At 38.8% G+C, this 27,878-nt stretch overlaps 1 protein-coding gene across 1 annotated transcript; it reads right to left on the bottom strand.

The window, feature by feature from the left end:
• Positions 1-27,878, bottom strand: LOC132155843 (PTB-containing, cubilin and LRP1-interacting protein-like). The gene is made up of 3 exons (XM_059564574.1): positions 27,609-27,878; positions 12,804-12,950; positions 1-982 (listed from the first exon to the last, which is right to left on the bottom strand). Exons 1-3 carry the CDS (start codon positions 27,636-27,638, stop codon positions 494-496), a joined length of 666 nt encoding a protein of 221 aa, XP_059420557.1. The 5' UTR covers positions 27,639-27,878; the 3' UTR covers positions 1-493.

Below are 27,878 nucleotides of genomic sequence, written 5' to 3'. Positions count from 1 at the left end.
CGGTCACTATAATTACGCTTCTATGGCCTGATAAAGGTAAAGAAATGCCCTAGGCTGGCTGCCTGCCATAAATAACTAAATCTTTTTTTTTTTTTAATCCGACCTCTGCGTATCAAAAAAAAAAAAAAAAAACTGACATAAAAGATTTCCACACACACATCAGGAATTCCAGATTGGAATCCCAGTTTGATTGGCTAAACAAAAGCAGAATAACTGAATGTGTAACAAGTTTTTGGCACTTCACACTCGCCATATCAAAACCAGCTGCTGTCGTAAAGTACTTTACTTTAGTAAAATGGGCACAAACTGTCTGGCAGCCGAGATCAGAAAAAGGCAGACTAGTTTCTTGGTCTGTGGTTTGAATTTCCATTTCCGTTCTCTTTTTGTTGTGGTTAATTTTCGGAATATTCTATTATGGCACAAAGACATAAAAATTGCGAGCAGTTCTCCCTCTCGCCCCGTTCCCAACCCTCCGCCGCCTCTGTCCCGTCTCTCAGCCGTCGTCGGGTGTGCTGGCCTCTTCGGGGAACTCGTCGGACGAGCCGCTCTTGTGGATGCGTCCATCGCTGCGCATGCTGTGGAAGGTTTTCTTAAAGGCTTCCATCATGGAGTGCGCCAGTTTTTTGGCCTCTAGTTTGCTCTCACACTCCACCACATGGCAGTCCATCTGGAAGGTCAGATCGTCGTTGATTTGCCGGTAGATCCAGGCGAAGACGTTGGGGCTGACGTCGTGATCCGCCGTGCAGTACGCGATGCGAGCCACCTGGAAGGTGTCCATGGCCAACGTGGCCTCCCTCTGCCCATCCAGGTGATGCAGTCGTACCTGGAACGGCCGGATCTCCAGTATGGCATTGCTAGAGGTGATGGAGTCGTCTTGGGTGACAGACGTCCGCTTTGTGTCCCATAATCCCACCACAGCAGACTCGGTGCAGCCGGACAGGAAGTGAGTGCCGGAAATTGTCACTTTGCCAAGGTAGGTCACCTAGAAACACACAAAAGAAAAAGTGAAAAAATATTTGGTTACAGATTCAGACAAATGCAAACATGCACAAAGAAAGATTTATTTTAATATACATTTTTGGTCACACTTTAGTTTGGGGACCAACTCTCACTGTTAACTAGCTATGACTTTAGGCTCAATAATCTGCTAATTAGCTGCTTATTAATAGTAAGTAAACTAGTTGATAAGTATTGGTTTAGGAGATGTAAAATATGGTAATGCTGAATGAGGCATTTATATGTGCTTTGGAAGTACTAATAAACAGCACATAATCTAGTAATATGCATGATAATAAACAACTAGTTAAAAGTGAGAATTGGTCCCTAAATATTTATTAGTTTTAATTCAATATTCTGAAAATAATGTACATTTTGGCTTTACTGATTAGTGAACATGTTAATATATTTTGTTTTACTGAGAATATGTTTACCTTTTTTGTTTTGTCTCTATTTTTTTAATGACTGTTAATGTTATTTTTTTTGCTAGTATGTATTTTGACATTTATTTAGAAAATCAGTTTGGATATATAATAGAAGTACATTTACATAACCATTTTCAGCTCTGTAATATTTTCTTAAATTAGCAACCTTTTTAACTAAAATAATTCACAGTAGCTTTTTTTGGTCCTAATTGTTAGGATCAAAAAAATAAATAAAATAAATAAATAAATAAAACGGTCCAAAAATTATATATATATATATATATATATATATATATATATATATATATATATATATATATATATATATATATAAACTGAATATTTTAAAATGTAATTTATTCCTGTGATCAATAAATAAATCTATATATATATATATATATATATATATATATATATATATATATATATATATATATATATATATACACACATATATATATATATATATATATATATATATATATATATATATATATTTATATATATATATTAGGGGTGTGCAGAGCAGCCAGTATTTGTATCTGTATTTGTATTTGTTAAGGGGGAAAAAGTATTTGTATTTGTATTCGAGTCAAATTAAAAATAGGCGTAAAAATTGCGGGGGTTTTTTGCGTTACACTTCTAATTTACGTTATAGTCTAAGTATTCTTTAATTAAATCTATTATAATAATTATGGATATGGAAATAGTGGTTGATATTTTTCCATAAATCCAGTAATGAACATGTAACAAGGAACGTCATTGAATGAAAATAACATAACAGCCATTTGGTGCTGGTGGGGGGGATTTGTGCTTGTGGTGGGGTTGGCAGACAGTACCAGGAGAGGATGCTTTAAGTGCATGTGATTATGCATAGCAGATGTTGACAGATGTTTGATATCTCTGCCTCTGCTGATTTGACTTTTGCACACATTACATATCACTTTAGTAATATCTGCAGCACTGACTGTAAAATGTTTCCACACAGAACTTGAGCAAGTTTTTTTGGCTAGTGGAGGACCAAGAGATGGCTCAGCAGCAGCCACACTCTTTTCTATTTGGTTGCCCAAATCCATGTGGGGAGTTTCATCTAATTTAATGAGTGACTGGAAGCTATGCTATAATGCTAAGGTTAACTAACCTATAGCCTACATATTCCTGTCTGCAAAAAAAAAAAAAAAAAAAACCCGCTGACCTGTCATAAGTTAAATGTAGCATATAACTCCCACAAGTGCATACAATTCGACACTACACAAGCATTTTTTTACTTTTTTAACCAAACGTGAACGTTACTCTGTCAACAGTCTATAAATAGCCAAGCTAACACAGAGCTAACGTTACGTACACAGAGCACCCGATTGCAGCGTAATGAAACAATATCCCGATCAAACTCCGCTTCCTGAAAGTTATAAATTGCCTTTGGAACCCAGTTAAGCTACAAAAAACATTAAACAAAATTGTGACGCAGTTAATTTTTTTTGCTCAGCCGAGCGAGCTCTGTTGCTGTGTGGAGAATGGAGATGTGTGTGTCAGTTACCGCTTAGTTTTATTCTTTCCCCCTCCCCCGACTGAACGTCACTCTCTCTCTCTCACTCACTCATCCGGGCATGTACTGCGGTCTCATGAGAAAACACAACTTTTTGATATAACGGTTTACTTGTTCCCGAATACAAATATTTTTTTAAGTATTTGTTTGAAATAAGTATTTGTAAAAACCATGTTATTTGTGCCTTTCCGAATACCGTATTCGGGTTCGGCTCCACCCCTAATATATATATATATATATATATATATATATATTCGCAGGTGGATCTGTCAGAGGGAATGGAGACGGGCCAGTCCTTATCTCCTTCCTCATCTGCCAGATCTGGCGCCCAAACCCTGGGTTCGGAAGCACGCTCGGCGGTTTCTTCCTCCCAGGGTGAGGGATCAGCTCTTCACCTCTCTTCCTCCGAGGAGGTCGATGTGGAGACTGTTGCTGGGGATTCGCCACCCCTGTCGCCCCAATATGAGGAGCTTTTGGAGGTGGTTACACGCGCAGTTGATAAATTAAAAATCGAATGGCATGCTGAAAAACATTCTGAGCCGCAGAGAAGCAAGTTAGATGAATGCTTTCTGCGGCCGAGGCAACCACCTCCTCGGAGCCTACCATTCTTTCCCGATCTCCACGAAGAAATATCGAGATCTTGGAATCACCCTTATTCGACCCGCCTCTTTGGCCCCGATTCACTATACTGTGTCAACGTGATGGGGCTGGGAGAGCGGGGTTATAGAGCGGTGCCACGGGTCGAACAGATGCTCGCGGGCTATCTGTCGCCCGGGTCGGCATCGTCTCTAAAGGCTCCGACGTTGCCCACCAAGCCTCTCAGAGTTACATCATCCCTGGTGGGCAAAGGTTATGTGGCAGTAGGTCCCCTACAGGTAGCCCCTACTGGGGTAGAGCGCGGTCCACCTCATTATACGGTGCCCGCCTCACCTCAGTGCCCTCAGGAGGTCGGTCTGCCAACCCTGCCAGAGTTTCAGGGCGCAGCGGCCTCCAGCGAGCGCTGCTCCCAGTTATTTCTGCCCGCGAGCGTAGCGGAGCTGGGTTGCTTGCTGCCCCTTTGGGGGCCTCTTACACCAGAGGTCAGTCTCGAGAGACTGATTCCCTTAGTAGATTATTAAGCAGCGTGGAAACTACTCCCAAATGTATCTCAGTGGGTCCTGCGTACAATAGAAAAAGGCTACTGCATTCAGTTCGGTCATCCACCGCCAAAATTCAACAGGGTTACACCGACAGTGGTCGTCCCCCGGCGGGCTCTGGTTATGGAACAAGAAGTGAATACCCTATTAAGGAAGGAGGCCATCGAGGTGGTCCCTCCTCTAGACAGGGAATCCGGGTTTTACAGCCAGTATTTCATAGTTCCAAAGAAGGATGGGGGGTTGTGTCCGATCTTAGACTTACGTCACTTGAACCGCTCAGTTATGCCACTGAAGTTCAAAATGCTCACAGTCAAGCAGGTTGTAGCTCAAATCAGATCCGAGGACTGGTTTGTCACGATAGATCTCAAAGACGCATACTTCCACATATCCATCCTTCCACAACACAGGAAGTTTCTGAGGTTTGCTTTCGGGGGCAAAGCTTATCAATATCAAGTACTTCCCTTTGGCCTCGCACTCTCACCCCGCATGTTCACGAAATGTGTAGATGCGGCTCTAGTATCCCTCCGTATGCAGGGCATCCGCATTCTAAATTATATCAACGATTGGTTGATTCTAGCTCAATCAGAGCAGATGGCGGTTCGACATCGAGATGTCGTTCTCGTACATATGGGGGAGCTGGGTTTGAGACTAAACGCCAAGAAGAGTGTACTTTCTCCAGTTCAGAGAACCACCTATCTAAGCGTAGTGTGGAATTCGACCACGATGCAGGCACGTCTGTCTCCTGCTCAGATCGAGTCGATCCTCACATCAGTCGGGAGTGTCAAAGAGGGCCAGTCACTCACTGTGAAACAATTTCAGACATTGTTAGGTCTGATGGCAGCTGCGTCCAACGTGATACCTTTTGGCCTGCTGTACATGAGTTTCCTACAGTGGTGGCTCATGTCCAAGGACTTTTCCCCGAGAGGAAATCCACTTTGAGTTATCAAGGTCACGCGGCGATGCCTTCATGCCTTAGACATGTGGAAGAAACCTTGGTTCTTGAATCAGGGCCCGGTGCTGGGAGCTCCTTGTCGCCGTGTAACGCTAGCGACAGACGCGTCCCTCACCGGTTGGGGTGCGGTCATAAGTGGCCACCCTGCCCGCAGTCTGTGGAGTGGTTGCCATCTGACATGGCACATCAATTGCCTAGAGATGCTAGCAGTCTATCGAGCATCGAAACATTTCCTCCCAGACCTGAGAGGTCAGCATGTGTTGGTGCCCACCGACAACACATCAGTGGTCTCTTATATCAATCACCAGGGGGGTCTGCGTTCACGCCCCTTGTACAAGCTGGCACACCAGATCCTTCTGTGGTCCCAGGGCAAACTCCTCTCGCTCAGAGTAGTGTATATTCCTGGGAGATTGAATGTGGGAGCAGACATACTGTCGAGGCAGGGGCCGAGGCCCGGGGAATGGAAACTTCACCCCGAGGTGGTGAAACATATGGAGAGTGTTTGGCACAGCCCAGGTGGACCTCTTTGCGACTCAGGAGACATTGCAATGTCCCCTCTGGTTCTCTCTAGTTCATCCAGCTCCTCTGGGACTGGACGCTATGGTACAGACCTGGCCGAGGCTTCGTCTGTACACATTTCCCCCTATCGCTCTGCTTCCGGGAGTTCTGGCGAGAGTACGAGTTCTGGCGTGGAGTTTCTACAAGCTAGGCTCTCTGCGGGGGTTAACCCACTCCACCTTAAAGGTGTACGTGGTGGTCATAGCTGCTTACCATGTCCCTTTCAATGATCAGTCAGTGGGTAGATACCCCGTAGTTACACGTTTCCTCCGCGGTGCGCTGAGGCTGAGACCTCCAGTATGATCCCGTATTCCCCCCTGGGATTTGGTTGTGGTTTTAGAGGCTCTCTGTAAAGCTCCATTCGAGCCAATACAAGATATCTCAGATAGACATCTGACACTTAAAACTGCCCTGTTACTGGCAATCACCTCACTAAAGAGAGTTGGAGATCTTCAGGCCCTTTTGGTGGCCCCTACTTATCTAGACTTTGCCCCTGGTATGGCCAAAGCATTCTTATACCCTCGAGCGGGTTATGTCCTGAAGGTTCCCACGCATACGTCCACAGAGCTGCCCTGTGGAGAAAATCCGACCAATTGCTTGTTTGCCAAGGTCCTCCTAAAAAGGGTTCTCCTGCCTCCAAGCAGACCCTAATTCATTGGATAGTCGAGGCTATCAACGTCTCCTATGAGACCTCTGGTCTTCCCCTTCCTTTGGGAGCCAAGGCTCACTCTACTCGGGGTATGGCGACCTCTAAGGCCTTCTCAGCAGGTGTGTCCCTCTTGGACATCTGCAACGCTGCGGGGTGGTCCACGCCCTCTACATTTGTCAGATTTTATGACCTTGACATGCGAGCCACTCCGGGCTCTTCTGTTCTCTTGCCTTAGCTGTGCTCTTCGGATACTCACTAGGCAAGGATTTGGAAGTCTGGCAGTGTGGGCACATCGTTCCCCAAAGCGCTTGATGCAGCTCGAGTTCCTGAAAAGGAACGTCTCAAGGTTACGAATGTAACCCTGGTTCCTTGAAGGAACGAGACGCTGCGTCGCAGAGCCCTACTCCCGGCACCCCTGCCGGCGCTTGCTTCCCTACTCGAAGCTGAAGCCAGCTGCACGGCACGTGCTTTTATAGCTTCCTGGTCGCTACGTCACCCCGCCCGTGACGTCACGCCCTTCCGTTGGACAGATTGCACCCGATATTCAGAGTCGGTCTCGTCAGGGACGTTCCCCAAAGCGCTTGACACAGCGTCTCGTTCCTTCAAGGAACCAGGGTTACATTCGTAACCTTGAGACGATTTTTACAAACATTTAAGGTTTAAAAAAAACACATTTTGTTACTTGTTGCTTGATGGTTACGCTACTTCACTTGTTCTACAGTCATAACTTTCGGTTGAAAATGGTGTACAAAACTTTAGAAAAAAAAAAAACAAAGAAAAACAAGAATAGCTAACTCATTTCCATGAATGTGTATTTTATACTTTTTTATATATATTTAGATAGTTGTGGATATCTGATCTTGTTGTGTTTGAATGCATGTGCTTTTGGCAAAGATTTGGAAAGAATATGTGAAACTACAGAAGAAAAAAACTCTGTCTGGCTGTCTGTTTTCCTCTTCCAGAAGATTTGTTTAGTCTGCAACCACAAGGTCTAATTCTGGCCACGGTCTCTCCTTCCCATTTCTTTAACTCGTTTACAGAATACAGTTAATCAAAAATAGTTTTTTTATTGCTTGACAAACTGTACAAACTTTGAAGACAAGCAAGGGGTTGAACATCTGTGCTAGACTTGCTAAGAGAATTTCACAGCAGAATGCAAAGTCATCCCTCTTATGACCCGACTCCAGATGCGTTTTGTTTTTCTTAATCTCATTCCTTCGCTTGTGTCTGAAACAGAAAGAAGAGGCCTTCCTGCCAGTGATATCTGAAATCATCTACATCAGAGAGAGAGGATGAGTGTTCTCTTTTGGAAGAAGCCCCTCACTACACTGTGACTAACACTATGTGTGTTTCCCAATACCTGATGGATAACATTAAGCCTCATTATCATAAATGAAAAAATACTATTAGATAAAAATGCTCACTACTGTTCAAAGGTTTGGGCTTAGTAAGACATTTATCATCTTACAAAAGATTTCTATTTTAAAGAAATGCTGTTCTTTTGAACTTTCTATTCATCAAAAAATCCTTGAAAATATTTTCCACAAAAATATGAAGCAGCACATCGGTTTTGGATGGATAATAATAAATGTTTCCTCAGCATCAAATCATCATATAAGAATGATTTATGAAAACTAATAATGCTAAAAATTCGGCTTTGCATCAAATTACATTTGACAATATATTCAAATAGAAAACAGCTATTTTAAAACACATTTTTGATTCGATACATGCAACCATGCATGGTGAGGAAAAGAGATTTCTTAGAAACACACACATATACACACACACATATATATATATATATATATATATATATATATATATAAATCTGACCAACCACAGACTTTTGAACAGTAGTGTACATTAAACAGACAAAAATGCACAAAGGTTTTGGCTAACAAAACTATTTGCCCCAAAATGCATCAAAATTGCCACAAATCCCCCATAAAAATAAAATAAATATCTCATTCAAAAATATGAAGTGAAAACACAAAGTTTAACACATCAGATAACATTTAAATGAAGAGGATTTGACAAATTTTTTTAAAGAAATAATAGTATTTTTCTTTGGAATAACCTTCACCAATGAATTATACACAGTAAGACCACCAAGTAGTATTTCGGTTTTTACAAATAAAAGTAAAATAAAACCTAAATGATGACTTTTCAAAACTCTGATCCTCACTCTGTTGTCAAGTCATCCCTCATGTATCTGATGTGTGTTTCCCTCAGGGGTGAAATGACAGATTCCAGTCTTTCTGAGAAAGTGTGTGTTTGTTCACATGAACATCATGAGTGTGTGTGTGTGTGTGTGTGTGTGTGTGTCTCCGCTGGAAGCTGTGAGAAATCATCAAACACAGGCAGATTTATGGCTCTCAGTCACCACAAAGTCTAGACAGCAACAGAGCGCTCATTCATCTCTTCATCCTCTTACCTCCACAGGCCACTGAGAGACATCCAACAATAAAGCTGCTCTTCCACATCTCTGATGCACAAATCTTGTGCAATTCATTAATCAGGCATTAATATGGTGGCCTATGATTGTAAATCATCTAAACTTACTTGTAAATCAAAATGTAGTATTTCCACACAGTGCAAACACATACACACACCTACACAAAGTACATGGAGAAACAATGTTGTTTGTGCAACACTGTTATGCAGCATGTGGCCACAATTACTCACTATGTGCGTGATTTACTAGTGTAGTATTTTATACCAAGGGCTGGGTATTACAACCAAAAATATCGGTTTCACTATATTTTTCTGCCTTTTATAAACATTCTTGAATTTTATGTACTTACTATGATTTGTAATTACGGTTTCAAACAGAACTTTCTGGAATATATATATATATATATATATTCAAAATACTAAGAAAAACAAATTTAAAGTTATCAAAATAAAGTTCTTAGCAATGCATATTACTAAACAAAGCTTAAGTTTTGATATATTTACAGTAGGAAATGTATAAAATATCTTCATGGAACATGATCTTTACTTGATATCCTAATGAATTTTGGCATAAAAGACACATAATTTTGATCCATACAATGTATTTTTGGCTGTTGCTACAACTTTTTTTGTGCTACTTATGACTGGTTTTGTGGTTCACACACACAAATAAATATTTAAATTATTTATATGACACTGCAATTTTGTATGCAAATTTCAGAAATTTTAATTCATTTTTTAATATTATATTTTCTGTAGTATTTTCAAATTTACAGACAAATAAACAGTTCAATAACAAAAAGGAGTGAGGGGGGTCAAGACAAAATTCTGCCCAATTACTTTAATAAAAAAAAAAAAAAAAAAAAACTCATTCTTAAATGTAAAAAAATCTATACAATTATTTGTATTGATATTTTGCTTTCGTCCTGACTGTATTGTCTGACTGTATGAGATAAAATTCAATAAAATACTTTCAAACAGCTTAAAAACAAAAATAAAGAAAATAAGTATCATTAAAATAATACATACAACTATATAAAATAACAATACCTTGAACAAAAATCTTTTTCTTATAAAATTTAAAGGTCATAAACTCTCTTTGGGAAACTTTATGGCTACATAAAAAGTACAATAACATCAAGACGCATGATTTACAATGTTGCAAATACATTTAATCCATCGCCCAGCCCTACTGTTACGTATTAATTAACAGCATATATAGAGCAGTCAAAAAACACAATCGTGCAACTCTACAAGTTTCTGTGCTTGTGACTCCTGTGTCCAGCAGGTGGCAGTGTGATGAACGAAAATCTATCCGGAGCTCCAGACTCTTCATGTATAATTCAAAAAAATAAAAAGAATTCTACACCAGCTCAGCATTCCAGAGCTGGACATGAATGATTCCAGAATGAGAGGCGCATGTGTCCCCCGACACAGCTGTATGCTGAGGGTGTGTGCGCTAAGTCATACATTACTGCATACTCTCACGTGTATGTGAAAGAGTGTGTTTGTGTGCCTAAACCAGACAAAGTTTGTTCTGAGGGAATGTGATGACTATAGTTGGTCTGTGTGTGTTTGTCACTATGTTTGTTAACAGAATGTGTGTGTGTGTGTGTGTGTGTGTGTGTGTAAACAGCACACAGAACTGACTTTGTACATGCTGAGCTCGCAGAATGAATCTTTCACCTCTGACTCCATAATGAAGGCTTTCACAAACATACACAGAAATATAATCCCACCAAACACATTCTCACAAAAAGCATCTAAATGATGAGTCGCTAGTAGAAGCACACACACACACACACACACACACACTCATGCTATGAGTCACTCTGCTATGAGTTGCTACACTGCTGAAGTGCAGACTCATTCTCTACACAAGTGTGAGAACACAGACACTAATAGCTAAACAAGCTCAATTTCGTGCGTCACTGTATTTTGAAATTTGTCAGAACTCAAAACATAACTCTGGACAAATGTGTCTGGAATTTTTTTAGAATTGCCACATGAGGCGCTTTAAAACGATATCTAAAGTCAGTTTTCTCTGTCGCAGCACACCAATAGTTTGAAGAAAATCTTGTGGATCAAGTCGGTTAAAGTTCAGATGTTTCTGTGGTTTTGTAAATAACAATATGACAAAAAAAAAAACACAATTTTTTTCACTATTAGATGTAGAGAAGAAGGCTTACTTCCGAAATGTTTGATTGTTCTCTGCTGCAAAATTATAATACATGGCGAAGTGATTAAGAAGACTAAGCGAGTGCGGATCCCTGACTATAATATGACATAACTATTAGATGTAAGATTCATTCTTTATGTTAAGTTCTTTAATAGTTAGTTTAATCAATTTAACTTAATCAATTTAATTTAATCAATTAACTAAAATAAATACACTATAGGCTGTTACATACAAATACAAACATAAATACTGCTTTAAGATTAGTGTTTGAATTATTTTGAATGCTGAAATATGAAATAATATAATAAATAATAATAAAACAAGAATAATATCTTGATGCTAAAACAACACGGTTAAAACGGGGAAAGAGCAGACATTTCATGTATTGAGAAGTGAGAACAGGAGTGTGTGTATAACACACACACAGAGGTCCGCTCACCATGGAAACAGCATATAGACTAGCTTTGTTGAGTTGTTACATAATCAAAGCGCCTCAATGGATGAAGAGGTGGTTCTTTCTGTCTGTCTTTCTATCACTAACCCTCTCAAACAGCTTCTCTCAAGCCACAACACATGGTCAGACTGGACATCGCTTAAAACAGCTTCTGCCATCTTCAGAAACACGTGGATCATTATAAAACCAGTCCACACCCAAAAATGTAGAAATGTTTGTGGTGGAGTGTGAGCGAGTGTTTTTAGGGTGGACCAGATGCTTTATATTCTCTGAGGTCCATGTTAAAATACAGATGAAAACGTGAAATGTTTCAGCTGAGCGCAAATACAGTGGGCATAGAACAGAATCAGGCTGAAACGAGGATGTTCATGACACGGACAAAGACAGACAGAGATGCTGTGTTCGTCTTAGCCAGCATTTTACCATGAATGGATGCTGCGGTTTCCATGGCAACAACACAGCATCTTCTTTAGTAGGCCGAGATCCTTGAGAGATTTTCTGTATTTTTAGCTCATGTATTATTCTGCTGTTCTTCCTCTCAATACATGCATGTGACTCAACAATATTCTACAAGGACAGGTGGACCAACACTAGTACATGAATGTGTCCAAATGCTGGAACCAGGTTTTTTTTTATTATTTATTTATTTTTGTGAAGAATGTAATCTGTATGGTACTAGTGGAACTGAATGGAACTTAAAAAATATTTCCCAATTTTTCCAAAGGACAAACAGGTTGTCCTGAACAAACTCAGACCATTAAATAAGCTCTTTAAAATTTCTGGAAAAAAAAAACTGAACTTCAACTTTGTTGGCCTCAGACATATTTGGGTCATTGTGGAGCATCTCTTTTACATTTAATAATCAGTTCAATGACATTCTTGAAAATAAAACATTATTTCATAATTTGGCACAACTTTTTTAAACCACAACAAAAAATATATGAACAAAACTGCTTTTGACTATTTGTTAAAATCTGAAAACCTTTTTTCTGCCAAATGAAAGTCATGTGGTGCAACCATTATGCAGAAAATCCTAACACAGGAAATTATTTCATAAAGAAGAGCCCTCATTACGGTGTCATTAAAGGTCTTAAAATATTTGATAATTTGATATTTTTATTTTATTTAAGGAAGGTTAGTTCAGGTAATAAAATGTCATGCAGTTTGACTCCCTTAAACATAATTGTGTTACATTTTAATGAATAATTAATGATATTTATAAGAACAGAATTTTTTTTTTTTAAGATAAAAAAAAATCTATTTATATATTTTCATTATCATTTACACTCAATTTGTCATTGAGCATTAAACACATCCTTTGAAATTAAATGAACAAAAATGATGTACACAGCAAATGTTGAAGGCACCATTTTTGATCATTTATTCATTTAGTCGGTCAGAAAAAGCTTCCAAACGGACTCTTTGAATCGGGATATCAACAGCTTGTTCACCTTGTATCCTGTGTGTGTGCGGTTCTTGGTGTGAGCGGTGGCGGAGCACAGCTCGATGGCTTCTGGCTCATGAAAGATCACAGTAGGCAGCGGCTCCTTGCGGAGCGTCAGCACGTTGAGTTTGGTCTTCAGCATGGTCTGTAAATGCTGAAAAAGAGAAGAGCTCAGTTTAGGCTACAGCTTGAACATGTTTAACAAATACAGATTCACAGGCGCCTCTGTTTAAACTCATAAAACACCACTTCCACAACCTGCATGGGTGAATGAAATTGTTTGCGCATAACATCCAAGTTACTTCATAAAGTTTATGGCACACTGTGTGATATTACACAGACGTCTCTCTTTCTCTCAGACCACTCTCGTTCTGTAATGGACTGTCATTTATAAACTATAAATACAAAAGACAGCACTCACCCCATCAAACTATTTTCTAAGGGAGATTAAAATTATATTTATATAAAACATACAGGGAACCTTCTAAATTATACATTACATGTTATAAATATTTTTACAATATATATAATTAACAACTGGGACCAAACTGTGAAGTTCAGTGGGCATTACAATCAAATCTGTGGATACAGACTTGAGCAAAACTATTTTTTGTTTTTATAAAATCATGAACGCTTCAGTTCTTATAAACTAGCCTAACACATATAAACTCTCATTAAAGAGTACAGAAAGTCTTTTTGAATGATTCATTTAAAGAGACAACTCATTTGTTGCTGGATCACACTTAATTTGTTAAAATGTGTTAAATGGAGAGTACTACACTTGTACTGTGACGGCATGACAAAATTAGCCTAAATATAAACTAAACTAAGATTTATAGGGCAGGGTGTAGTTCTGGTTCAATCCTGGGTGTTCAGATTCATCTGAATCAGAGCCGTTTGAGTCAAAGATGATAGAAGATTTCGAAGGGAGAGAAGAAAGTGAAGAAATATGGAAAAGAGGGCAAACTGAGCGAGTGAACGACAGAAGCCACATGTATAAACACACCCTGAGCCCAGAATCAGTACTTTACAACTTTCTGAGAGAAAGAAACATTCCTGTGGTCTGAGGATAAAAGCATAAAGAGTGAAACAGTGAGAAAAACAGAGAGAAAGAAAGGGAGGCTTGTTCAGGGGAGGACGAGGTGCTGAAACAAATCTGGAATTTTATTCATAATATTTTGACTGCGTTTAATTTTTATTCTCAGTCAGGAAGTCAAGAAAAAGAAAAAAAAAATCCTTCAGAGACTATTTACAGCTTAGTCACCAGAAGACTATAGAGATGGAGCAATGGACACCTTCCATGAAAAACCACATGTGTTTGTGTTTAACTGCAGTTATTGTCATGTTCTGCTCTTTATTTGGGCTCAAATGTTTACCAAAACATAGCACTTTAAATTTCTACATAATAAAATGATAATAATAAAAACCAATGACAATTCAAACTTTTGGTATGTTGACCTTAAACTTCCCTTCTTGAAATAAGAACTTTACCACCTACAGAGCGCAGGGTTTCTCTCCAGAGAGAGAGAGAGAGAGAGAGAGAGAGAGAGAGAGAGAGAGTTTCACGGGACATTCTCGGGGTAAAGTCGTCATTTCAGGAAAACTCTACACACATTTTGTTCATTTACTTCAGCAGTGGATGCACGTTTCTGTAACACAGGCACTGATCCACTGGAACAGTTTCACTTCTGTTTTCAGAGTCCAACAATAACAAGTGCTGAAGAAACATCACATGAGCTGCAAAAGAAGCTTTAGTACCAAAACAAAGAGCATTGTCAACCATTTTGGATTATTTTGGATTTGCTAGATGTAATGAGAACAATGTGACCCAGCTAAAACAAATCATCATTTACTGGATATGTAACTGTACATGCACATTTCCTTTATTTTTATATTTAGATTACATGTGCTGTTAATTTAAAAAACGCTAACAATTAAATAACAAACAGCTTATCTTAAAATGCTATCTGTTTTTCATAGTTTGTATTATGTTTTAAAGTTTAAACTGCAAATTTAGTTGCAGTTAATTGAATGATTGTTTTTAGTTAACTATTTTCATTTTTACACACACACACACACACACAAACACACACGATTGTTTAAAAATAGTTAACTAAAAACATGTATATGAAGACAGACACAGTTTTTGTATCTACTCAGTGTAACATCATAACATCCAAGTGAATGATAAAACACCAACATGTCATTAAACTGATTAAACTTATAATAAACTGAACTGAAACTGTAAACTTGCAGTGCAGAATGCTTTATTGATTATAATAGGAGAGCTCGATTTCATAATTTAGTATGCATTTTGTAATTAGCGTTTCTATTTTTTTTTTATGGATTTTTTTTTTTTTTTTTTTAAGAAAGTCTGAAAACATATTGTCAACAGACTGTTTCTATCCCTCACAGCCTCTTTTAAAAATGGCTTCTACTCTGACTAGGCTCTATATCCTCCATCTCTGAGCTTACAAAAACGCTTATTTTGAACCTCCAAAATGTTTCTTACATTAATTCTCTGCTGAGGTCTTCACTATGCCTGCCAATGTCTGCTATGATTCGATTCAAAACAATGTTCCTGGCCCAAACTGCTGCCAATGAGCTTCACTTAATGACTTCCACACCTGAGCTACTAACACCCTGAGTTTGTTGTCTCCAACCAATCTTTAGGGCACAGCACAGTGAATTAAGCCAGTGGTTCCCAAGCACATTCCTCTTTATAAGTACCCAATCAAAGGCTGCGTTTACACTTGGCATTAACATGCGATCACCATGATCCAATCAGGCAGATCGAATCATCAGTCAATCAGGACATGGTGCATTTACCCTTGGCAACATCAAGTGACTTCCATCTGGACTCTATCTGGATAACCAATCGGATCTCTCTTTCCTGTGCAATATTTAAATAAGTTTTCTGTTCAGGAGAGCACTCATCTGTTCATCAGTAGTGACTTCAAGACCAAAATAAATGGGGAGATATCCAAAATGTGGACTGATTTGGGGCCTCCAAGAATAGGGTTTGGGAATTTGCTTTCATCACTTGGTCCAAACCCAAGTTTGAGTGCATTATCTGGCAATTTTGCAGCATCAGCATGAGCCCGAATGGATTGAGGTCCACAACAAATGTTCTAGTGAGAAAAAGGGTGGCCTAATGTTTTTGTTATGTTGTCTTGTAAAAGTAAATGTTGTAAAAAAAAATACATTTAAACTTCAAAATAATAATAATACAATTAATAAAATACAAGTATAATTTTACATCAGAACCAAAGAACAGGTCACAAAGTGACAATAAAATTTAACCTACAGCAAAAATAAATAACTACATACATACATTTTGCTGAGCTTTACCTTGTTAAATCCGTCCAATAAGTTGCCCAAGTAGCAATTACCAGTCATAATAATAGTTGAAGTGTCTGCACATAAGAAAGTTACTCAGAAAGTTACTCAGAGAGAAGTCTACAACATGCATCAAATAAAATAGAATTAAAATATGCAATGTTTAAGAAAGGGAGGTAGAAAACTTGTCAGATCTAAACTGTGAACCATATATAAGGCCATCGTTAAAAATATTCTTGTTTGCCGTAACCCGACCGACCCCGTCAATTTAGGACAGACTCAAATTTTATTTTTTTTGCTTTTAGTCCGACTGACTTGCCGGTTGTACATTTGAGTTAAGACCGACCAATTGTTTTTTTACTCTTCAAACAACTAATACAAAAGCAATAAAATAATATACATTATATTTTAGTAAGTATTGTAAATATATAAATTGCCCAGGCCTACATACAAACGAAGACTACGTTCTTTCTTTAAAAAAAAACCCTGTGATGTCATCTATGTTTACACGGATGTCACACTATGGCCTGTGCGTTCACTTCGTCTACTCTCATTCACTGTCAGAGTCATAGGTTCGCACTTGGTAATGATGGCTGCGGCTGCAGTAAACTAAATGTTCGTGGTCACTGTTCAAAGTCATATGGTTTCGGCCACCATAATACATTTAAAACATTCATTAAAACAGCTCGACACCGCTTTAACTTGGCACGAAGTTCTGGAAAAACTGTGCCCAGATCTTTTCCCATCCCTTCTCTCATCTAGTCTAAGTGTGACCGTGTCGACTGTCACTTTATGTTCGAAAATCTATTGCACGAATCGATTGGACCAACCAAGTTTCGAAAACGAAAATAGGAAATTGATTTTAATGACCTTTCTCTCGAAGCGCGTCTAGGTTTTTTTTTTTTTTTTGAACACGCGTCACACAGCAACTGCAGCTTTCGGACAAACACGCATAACAGCAAAAAATACTTCTGCAGTTTCTCTTTTTACAACAGAAATGTGTATTCTGCCGTTATTCAGACATTCTCATGCATACAGATACAGATTCGGGCTAGAATCACCTATGCGATTTGTTGTTGTTGACATTTCTAATCATAAACACAGCCATGTTGAAGCCTGTTTTGCATTGTTATGGCAGTCCACTCTGTTTATTGTTTTTCGAGAATGTTGCACTCCTGTTCGTCATTGTGCACGAAACTTCAATTCAATAAATCATCAGAAATATTGGTCTTCACTAATATATTGAATCTTTACATTCGTCTTGCCTGTTGTCTGTGGATTTACCTATATTTGGTGTTATTTGCTGTATAAAATGCATCTAGACATGCAAAATCGATTTTACAATCGATTCAATGAACACTTGTCACTCAAATCAAACAAGATTATTTTCACAAAAGTGACAACCCAAGAAAGCAAAGTAAACGGTCTCTCATTTGTAGGTTGCATTGACACCTAGCGGTGGATAAACAGTAAAACAGTATAACAGTACCTCATTTTTTTTTTCTTCTCACCTGAAGTTCATGCAATAAACATGTTTTTGACAAAGATTTACATTTGTATGATGTATCAAAATGAGGTTTGCAATGATGCGCCCGAAGGCATGGGTTGAAGACCCAGTCAGAAAGTCAGTTGGGAAGTCGTGGCCTAATGGTTAGAGAGTCGGACTCCCAATCGAAAGGTTGTGAGTTCGAGTCCCGGGCTGGCAGGAATTGTGGGTGGGGGGAGTGCATGTACAGTTCTCTCTCCACCTTCAATACCACGACTTAGGTGCCCTTGAGCAAGGCATCGAATCCCCAACTGCTCCCCGGGCGCCGCAGCATAAATGGCTGCCCACTGCTCCGGGTGTGTGTTCACAGTGTGTGTGTGTGTGTTCACTGCTCTGTGTGTGTGCATTTCGGATGGGTTAAATGCAGAGCACAAATTCTGAGTATGGGTCACCATACTTGGCTGAATGTCACTTCACTTTCAGTGACGTCACAATATGCTAATTAGTTTAAATTCATATCTACGTAATCACCATCACCAAAATTTTACTTTATTTTTTTTTTTAAGTTTCAATGTTAAAAAAAATAGACCTACCTACCGACATTTTGTAAAAATAAAATTTTTATGTTACTGCAAACCAAAATATTTTTAAGGATGTGCTAAATTAGGGCTGTGCGATTAATCAAAATCTAAATAAAATCGCGATTTGAGTGTGCGCGATTTCGAAGTCGCTTTATGGCACGATTTTCCATGGCCCCGGCCTCCCGCAGTATGTTAACTGAACCAATCAGGATGCAGCGTGCCTAAGTGGAGCGCGAGAACAGAGCAGACTGGGCATATGCCTAACTCCAGGTTCACACACTGTGAGTGAACCTTTTTTCAAGCCCATGTTAACGGATCAGAACGTTCACACTGAATGCAGCAAAAAGATGAGAACATAAAAGGTTATAAAAAGAAAGGTGCGAAAAGATTTAATATGATCTGAGCATGCGCATCTGGTTTTGTTAACAGAGCAAAGAAAATCTGCGTGCGAGCTGATAGATTCGTGTTCGCGAATGATTTTAATATGCTTTCGCCTTACAATAATGCGCTCTCGTTGCTGCTTCTGAACCACATACACATAACTTACTGTATACGCACTGCAGACGGAGTACGTGTGAACTTTGGGCAATAAATATATTGGGCAAAACGTATAACACCTGAGGCACCGCTACAGTACATAAATAAATCCCTGAACACGGGTTTTATTTTATTTTATTATTATTATTTTTTGCCATATGTCTAGACATTTTGTTTGACATCTTTACTTAGTGATTATTTTGACTTATGTCTGTTCTAGAGACGTGTTACAACTTTTTGATAAAGCTCTCATTGGTTTTCTTTTGGAAATATGTTTCAAATTTATACTGAATGCATTTATGACTGTAAAGCATGTCTATGTGTCAAAATAGTGATTAAAATCGAAATCGCAAAATTGATAAAAAAATCGTGATAGGTTTTTTTCGTCCATACCGCACAGCCCTAGCCTGAATGCGTGTGCCTCCTGTGTGTGGGTGAGAGATGAACTAAACTGTGCTAGTGTTTAACGCATTATACAGTCATTTGTGGGTCTGTCCTGCAGTGATGGGTTTAACAAGACCAGGAGTGTCTGTGTTCATTCATATATCACTCACAGACAGAGACAGAAAGAGAAAAACATGAGAGAGCTGGAGTGAGTTAGAAAAGTAGTGAGACAATGGAAATGGTTCAGGCAGATCTCTGGCGGCTATCAGCTTGATTACATCTGACAAGCCTCGTATTTCATCCGCACTCAGATTTAGCTGACTTCTGGCAACATTCCTCAGCAATCTGGTCTCCAAAATATAGGTCAGAAATGCATAAACAGAGTCTTTGCAGCATATTTTGAGTTAAATGCAACAGTCTTCACAAAGCCTGCCAATATCTGCAACAATTCAAAACACTGTTGTTGGCCTTCACTGCTGCCAAAGGCCTTCACTTCATGACTTCCACAACTGAACTACAAAAGCCATGAGTTTGCCGTCTCCACTCATCTTCAAGGACATTTGTAGTCAGCATGACAATGATTCGGGCAATGTTTTCAAATTTAGTTTATCCAGTTAGAAACTCCCCCATTTAAGTCTGTGCTCAGGATATTTTCATGTTTTATTCTACGACATAAAATACATCAGTGTTTTTTTAAAGCTATTACTAAAAAGTGGTTAAATGGGACTAAAGAGGGTCTACACACTAGTCACTTTCACAGCCTCATTGTGTTTATAATCACACACCTGCAAACTATTCAAACTCAAACTTCCATGGAAAATGTTTAGATAAAGACTGAAAGTTGTTGGAAGCTCAGTATTGGTGTCGTTGAAGCCATGCAACTGTGTCATATAGCCTTCATTTAGCTTTTTACTTCTACCAATTGTATATTATAAAATATGTGTTTATTTGTCACAAAGAAAAACAGAGCTTATTTTCTGCAATAATCCAAAACCCCTACTGGATTTTTGACAAAGGAACCAGGGTGATGTGAAGTTCTGGGTTGGCCTACAAAAACAAAACAAAAAAATATATATATGATTATTACATAAAAAAATATCGCCGTTAATCTATTCTTAAAGTTGGGTTGGGAGCTGGGTCTATTCTACGTGAGCTATGATGACTTTCACCTTGATATTTTAGCACGGATGTATACCTAGCCGAATCTGTAGGGGGCGAGAACGAGTTTCTTTAGATCTGTGTGTATGCCTACTGTGAAATTACCACATCAAACGTGACGTGCTAACATGGATGCAGCTGGGTATGCTTCAGGGATTTTTTTTTAAGAAGCTTCCCAATGGAAACCTCGACAAGACTCACGCCTGTTTCACACATACCACGTCTGCAGTGCGTATGCAGCACGGACTCTATGTGCTTTCACACAGGACACGTTTGCAGTCCGCAACTCGGTACGTAAACGATCGCTGTAACTGCAGACGCACCGCTCCTGGAACGCAACTGGAATCCGTTAACATGAGTGCGTAAAAAAATATGCAACGCATACGCACTGCAGACGGATTATGTGTGAAACAGGCGTAAGGTTGTTAGCACCTTGTGCAATGTGGAATTAGTTTACAGCTTTCTCAAGCAGTTTGTGATGCATTTTGGAAACAGGAGATTAGCCCCTGGTCTAATGCACCCCCCGGCTTGAGAAACCAATTCTCAAAGACTTACTTTTAGTCAATATTTTATTTGGGTAGCACACATATTCTGAATGCCTTCAGCAGAATTCAAATGAGCCATTTTAATCTAGATTAATACCAAGATTACAGTGAGATTAATCTAGATAAAAAAAATTAATCTATGCCCACCACTAATATATATATATATATATATATATATATATATATATATATATATATATATATATATATATTCACTACAGTAATCTAATAAGTTTCCTACAAAACCTGCTGAAAACTATAGTTGTCTCGATGAATTTATTGGCTGAATGAAATATTTTGCATTCAGTGAACAAACAAACTCAAACTGACAAAACCATGTAGTGTTACTTAAAACAAATGAATCGCAAGGCATTTACCACTCAGGCGATTGGCTTAAAATGTGCCCAACAAAACTTTCTAAGAGATGCGAAGAATGCAAGTTGCTCTCCAAAGGCAATTTATTGGCCTATTTGAAAGCCGACTTTCACACAGAGATGGTATACGCCAACGGTAGTTTGCTAAGAATGAGAGTGTGTCCAGACAAAGCTTGTAAGTTTGAGGTTTGGGTATAATTTTATAAGGGTCCGTGTTGCGTTTCACATGGACCCGCCAGGGCCAAGTCAGGACAGACACGTGGGAGGTTGTGTGCTGCCATTGGTGGATGCCACTGGATACAAAAATCCAACAAAAATGGTGTGGGAAGATGCCAATGGCAGCGGAAAACCTCAAAGTCAATGCTGGCCCCACCCACCTTCCTAAAAACACCAATCAATGTCAACTAGTACAAGTACCACTCACACATTCGCACAAATAAACATATGCATCAGTTAACTGTAAATGCATTCATTTTCACATATTTTTAAGATGCACACAGACCCCAACATAAGCTCTCTGTGAACCCTGTGAGAGAGTCCTGCCAGACACTAGAGAAGCTAACGACAGACAGACATATCTGTGGTTTACCCTCAAACACACTCAACACATGCACACAAACTCTCACTCAAACCAAATGATATTCTTGGAAACTCTGCATTGTAACAGAATAAGGCCGCATTGTACTGCAGTTCTCTCAATTAATCCTTTAAAGAACACCCCAAAACACATACTTCACACAAATGCCAAACCCAAATCTCTCCTTTCCATGCGAACGCACTACAGAAAGACTGGATTTAACTTTGAAGGTGGGTTCAATTCAGTTCACTTATAATGACATAAACAATGAAATAAGGCGGGATGGAAATTTTTACAACAGGCAATTTTGTAATGGGACAAGGAATTAGCAGCTAACATGGGCGTCTTTTCCGGATAGACCTTGGTGTTTTAGTAAATTAACTGTTATTTAAGAGAATCAAGGTACCTCTCATAAGGTATTCGAGAAACAGAATTGCACCCACCTGCCTATCCTAGTGCCCCTATCATGCCCTTTTTAAGGTTAATAATGTTGTTTTTTTGCAACTTTTTTTGAAAACTTTTTAATTTTCCCAAAATATGCATTTAATATCACGTCATTTTCCAGTGATTCTCAAACGATTTTTTTGATGCAGTTCTAAGATTCAGTTTCTCTAAACCCCTCATTTATGTGAGTCTACTCTGCTCTGATTGGTCAGATGGCCCAGTCTGTTGTGATTGGTCTACTGTGTGCAGTGCATGTCAGAAACGATGGTCCAAATAAACTGGGTACTGAGCCATATTTCAAGAGCAAGCGTTTGTGAATCCCACTTTGAACTGCCTGATATTAGAGAAGCAGTCGGCAGGAAAATGATGGAAACACAAAAAAGAAAGAAAATAATCCAACCTGTATTTGAACTCTCTCTTAAAGGGATAGTTCAATCAAAAATGGAAGCTGTTATCATTTACTCACCCTCAAGTATGGGTTTCTTTCTCCTGCTAACACAAAACAAGATTTTTTTTACATTTGGGATACAAACAGTTTCCAGTAGACAGCCATACATTAGAAAACAGTGGCCACCAGCAGCTGTTTGTTCCCCAATTTGTTTTTTTTGTGATCAGCAGAAGAAACAAACTCATACAGGTTTGGAACAACATGATGAAGACTATTTTCATTTTGGGTGAAAAATCCCTCTAACAAAGACTAACCATTTTGACCAAGAGGGAAATGAAATTTAAGTGTTAGCAGAAAATAATGATGACTTTGTAGATATATGGAATGGAAAGAAGAACTTCTTGCATTTGTTGTTAGTTATAGCTGGTAACAAAAATATATTTTGAGGTGTAGGAATAAATTAACGTTAGCATAATATGCAATGTGGGCATAATCTCTGCTGTCTTGGGCATTTGAACATGATTTTAAGTCCTGCTGAGACTGGCTTAGGCTGTCATACTGATTACCTGCAACATCTAAAGGGATATATTACTAACTAATGGAAATTCTGTCAATGTGTACTCACCCGCCGCATGATGTGTTCAGCTCACTGACTTACTGAACCAGTCTCAGATGTTAACATCTCACTGGATGGGAAGTTTTTCATTGAATAACATTTTCAATTTCAGTCTATTCCTCATTCAAAGCTATTACATAACTTTAGCAAACATGAAATATAGTGCAACAAGTCAAACCAATCACTTTTACAGTGCTTATGCAACATAGAAAGCTTGGGTTGCATGGAAAACAGCCTTTATATGTCCTCTTTTTAAGTTCTGCAAAATAAAAATAAAAAATAAAATGGAAAAAATACATAAAGCCATATGGGTTTGGAATGACATGGGGTAATTATTATTATTTTTAATGCATTTGTGTCATTTGTGTGTGTGTGTGTGTGTGTGTGTGTGTGTGCTGCAGTTGTCCGGATAATAACCTGATTATAAAGGACAGTTCTGAGCTCAAATGGAGTTTCAGAGACAAAAACACAATACAGAACGGTTCCAGATGACAGAACGGGAGAGAAGAGAATGAGACTGAGCATCGCCATCACACAGTGATGCCCATTACCATGGAAACGCCACAAAGAGAGAGCCTGCTGGTAGTCATGGTTACTATGCAGCAGACACTGAGAGTGCTTCAATGCATTTTGAGAAAAGTGTGTTGGGAAAGAATCAGTGCACATGAGTGTTTGTGTGTGGAGGGCTTGAGAATTAGATCTCGTTTCAATGCATTGTAAGAAAATCTATCAAGTCTCTTTGTTAATTGCAACATCAGGCCACTGCCCAACACTAGGGAGGCAACAGTATAACAGTGCCTGGGTGGTCTTTGGGATCACTACTGGGAAAGTACTATGCAAATATAACAGTGAGACCCTCACTATGCAGGTATCTGTGGTGCTAAGAATGTGTGTTTGTGTTACACTAGATAACGTTCTGGATCATCACAGATAGCCATGCAGGAGTGATCTCAAGTGTGTGCTTGTCTCAAAGCTTCAGAAGAATATCACACACACACACACACACACACACACACAAGACAGTAGTCCACTTGAGAGAAAATTTCCAGTTTGACTTAAGTCCCCAACTCAACTGAGCTTAACTTGTTTTCAATGCAGAATATCTTGGATTTATTGCGAGTTAAGATGAATCAACTTGAGTGATCATTTTCAAATAATCCTTTCTTTTTAAAGAGCAGGTTATTGCGGTTTATAATGCAGCTATCCTTAAATGAAAACAATCTGCAAAGTTGTCAATCAAAAAAGTGCATGATAAATAAAGATATTGTCTCAGAGAGTTGATTCTGACTTGCCTTAACGAGTCGTCATATTTTTGAATCTTATGCCTGTTTTGAGTTTTTTGTTTTGTTGAGAAATTTTGAGTATGGATCACCATACTTGGCCACACGTCACTACACCTTTTTAAATGTCGGAAACCTGAAATAAACATTATGTGTTAAAAACACTACATAGTTGTGATTACATAAGTGCAGAGTGCATCTGTTTCTGGCTCAGCATCAGCCAAAGTAGAAAACACAGTTTGAATTTGGTAGTTACTGTTTGTGACGTCACTGAACATTCTGAATCCCAAATGTGAGACCGTCCTCCCAGGGGCACAGAAATGACGATCCCACATATGGGCCCGTACCACTCAAAAGGTTAATAAACATGAGATGTTTCGCATTTATCCGAGTACTAAACCACACTTACTACATGCCGTCTCAGATTCAAGTGAGAACCTGCTCTGTCTAATTTCAAAATGAGCAAAGTGTGAAAACACATGTATGTGCTGCCCCTCACCAAGTCAATGAACCACAACGGTCTACTCAAAAAGCAATGGATCTTGATGCTGGCTCTGGCTTGTTGAGATCCAAAAGAGTGGAGTTATGCTGAGTGGAACACTGTGAGAGGACAAAACTCTTGATGTCTATATATTTTTTTACTATGGCTAACATATCGCTGATTTTACTTATGATATATTAGATCCTATTGTAACTGTATATGAGATCTGATTGCATAGTGTTTGATGGTATAATCCTATCAGATTCAAATCTCCATGATGCTCTTAATGCATCCCATGGAAAACACTGAATCCTACTAAATCCAGTATTTTATGAGATAAGAAAAAGTCCACCCCAGATCCCGAAAACAGTCCTAAATGTCTTTAACTATGAACTTATCTTAAAATGTACAATATAATTTTTATGCGTCGAAAGTGGAACCAATAAGCAACTAAACAGACCATTTATCTGCTTGGATCAAAGTTTAAACAGCAACACATATTTATTACAGATTTTTGTGATTAAGATATAGCATTTGTGCATTTATATTTAATGTATTATTTAGACTACTGTTTCCATACAAATACCTAGAAACCATAGTTACATTTTTACATTTAACTATATGTGTGGTTTTAACTGTGGTTATCATGATCTAAATGTGTGCTAAGACAAACCCACAAACAGTCAGAATAAATACATTTCACTATATAAAATGAGGTTGTTACAATTTGTACTGATGTTACCGGTTTTGATAATGAACATAAATTTGCATCTGCATCCTAACTCAAGCTGCTACTACTGTCAGCTCAAGCTACTGTCAAATGTGCATTTCTAAGAGACAAATTTTTTTTAATTATTAATATGTTTCAGCCAGCACTGAAAACTGTGCTGAAGATACATGTCATAAAAGTCAGGCATCATAAACCTGATTTATGATTTGAAATCTATATCATTCACTAGAACATGCAAATAATAACTAAAAAGTTTTTTTTTTCTATTAAGATATTTATTTTATTAAGGAGAAATGACTGGAAAAGTGTAAAGTGTTTGTCACGTTCTGACAATAAATTGTATTTTAAAACCACAATTAAAGATCTGGTTTCTACAACTTTCACTTAGGAGCAAAAATCCACCTTTAAAATTGAAATAAATCAAGATTTGAAATTGATCGTTATAATTATCAATACCAACTGATATGAAAAAAAGTATTGTGATGATTGTTTTGCCCAGTCTTAGTTCAGAAGCTAATGTACTGGATTAGTTCAAGAAGAACTTTTAATCTTGAGTTTGCACAGAACTGTGGTAGATTACTAAAATCTATCTTTTTTTTTACATGGTTTTAAATCGTTTATAGTAGTTTGATACAAACATTTTGCTACACATTGCAGCACATTTTGTTGATCAGATCAGTCGAAGCAGCTTTCAAAGGTTTACTATGCTATTTAATCAGTGTCGCCATGCAAACTCTGTGAGGAAAGATTGTGTAAGTTCATCTGGCGAAGCCCGTCCCGCTTCACATCTGGATAATATTACAAACAGAGGAGACTTGAAGCCCAGCACCCCAGGAGATAAAAAATGCTTGACGTGAACTTTTCTTTTTTATTTAAAAGGAGATTTGCAGGTAACTGCTGGACTTCTATAACTGGATGAATCCGAATGCTTGGAGAAATCTGGCTAAATATTCTGCAAAGGAACTGAATGCCAGTGTTGCTTCACTGCAAGGTTACACTGTCAAAAAACAAGACACACAGCTTGTCAACAGATGTGCTGTATGTGTAAACCCGCTCTGAGATGCCGTTCAGATATTATCAGACATCTTGAACTTTTTAAACGTGACATTCAGACTTAAAAACAACACTCATTGTGGCAAATATTTGCTGTGATAACCAATGGTCATTTTACACCTGCGTATTTCAGGATTCCCACACCTTTATAACCAGTTTCCATTTGTTATTAGTGTATAGGTATTAAACCCTGTAAGATCTGATTCCTTGTAGTTATTAGCCGGGCTGACCAGCTTCAGACCAGTCTTGGCCAGCTGGAAGCTAGTTTTTTTGCACCTAATGACCAGTTAACAACCAGTGTGAACAACCATGTTCCAAACCACAGCATGCAGTTTATACTGGATTTCCCATCTAAAAAAAAGCTGGTCTTAAAGAGATTTTAAGAAGTTTTCAGTTTTTTAAAGTTCACTGATATTTCCAGGGCTTTTCTGGTGCTTACAAACCGCGCAAACAAGTCCTGTGTGAACGCAGCCTGAGCAAGGCCAGGAGCACAGCCAGTTCCAGCACAGCAGTCTCTCCAGCCATTTCACAGACTGCAGACAGACACAGCAATGGTGTGAAATGGCCTTGGGTCTGGAACGGCATGACATGATTCAGAAAGAACTGTAAAACGTCAGCTCTATTTCGCGAGCGGACTCGAAGCTGCAGTCAAGACGCGCTGAGGAGGAGAGATACAAAGTTAAAGACCCTCGCAACACCAGTGTAGCAGTCCATCAGATGAACGGAGCCTGGATGAGGCTTGTGGGATGAAGAAGCTTGTGTGGCCTGCACACTGCGTCTCCAAAGTAAACGACAGACAACAAAAGCGTTTCTTACAGTAATTAGACGTCAAATCTTACCTGCAATCGCTCGGACGCAGGCTGCCACATTTTAATAGACGATATGCTCGATTGTCAGGCTGGAAACAGGGATAGTCCGGCTATAACATCTGCTCGCTGACGGCGCGTCCTCGCTCCTTCTGCCTCCTCAAGCAACCCCGAGGAAAATACACAGAGACCGTGAATTCCAACGGTGCGCAAGAACGAAACTCCGCCTGCGAAAGCACGCACAGGCTTTTTTTCTTTATTTCTCTGTCCCTCTCAGACGGTGTCCTCCGCCCCCTCTCTCCC

Source organism: Carassius carassius, chromosome 13 (genome assembly GCF_963082965.1).
Source record: "Carassius carassius chromosome 13, fCarCar2.1, whole genome shotgun sequence".
Classification (NCBI taxonomy): Eukaryota; Metazoa; Chordata; class Actinopteri; order Cypriniformes; family Cyprinidae; genus Carassius; species Carassius carassius.
Note: the sequence above shows the minus strand (reverse complement) of the source record. Positions and strands in the feature narration are given on the sequence as shown.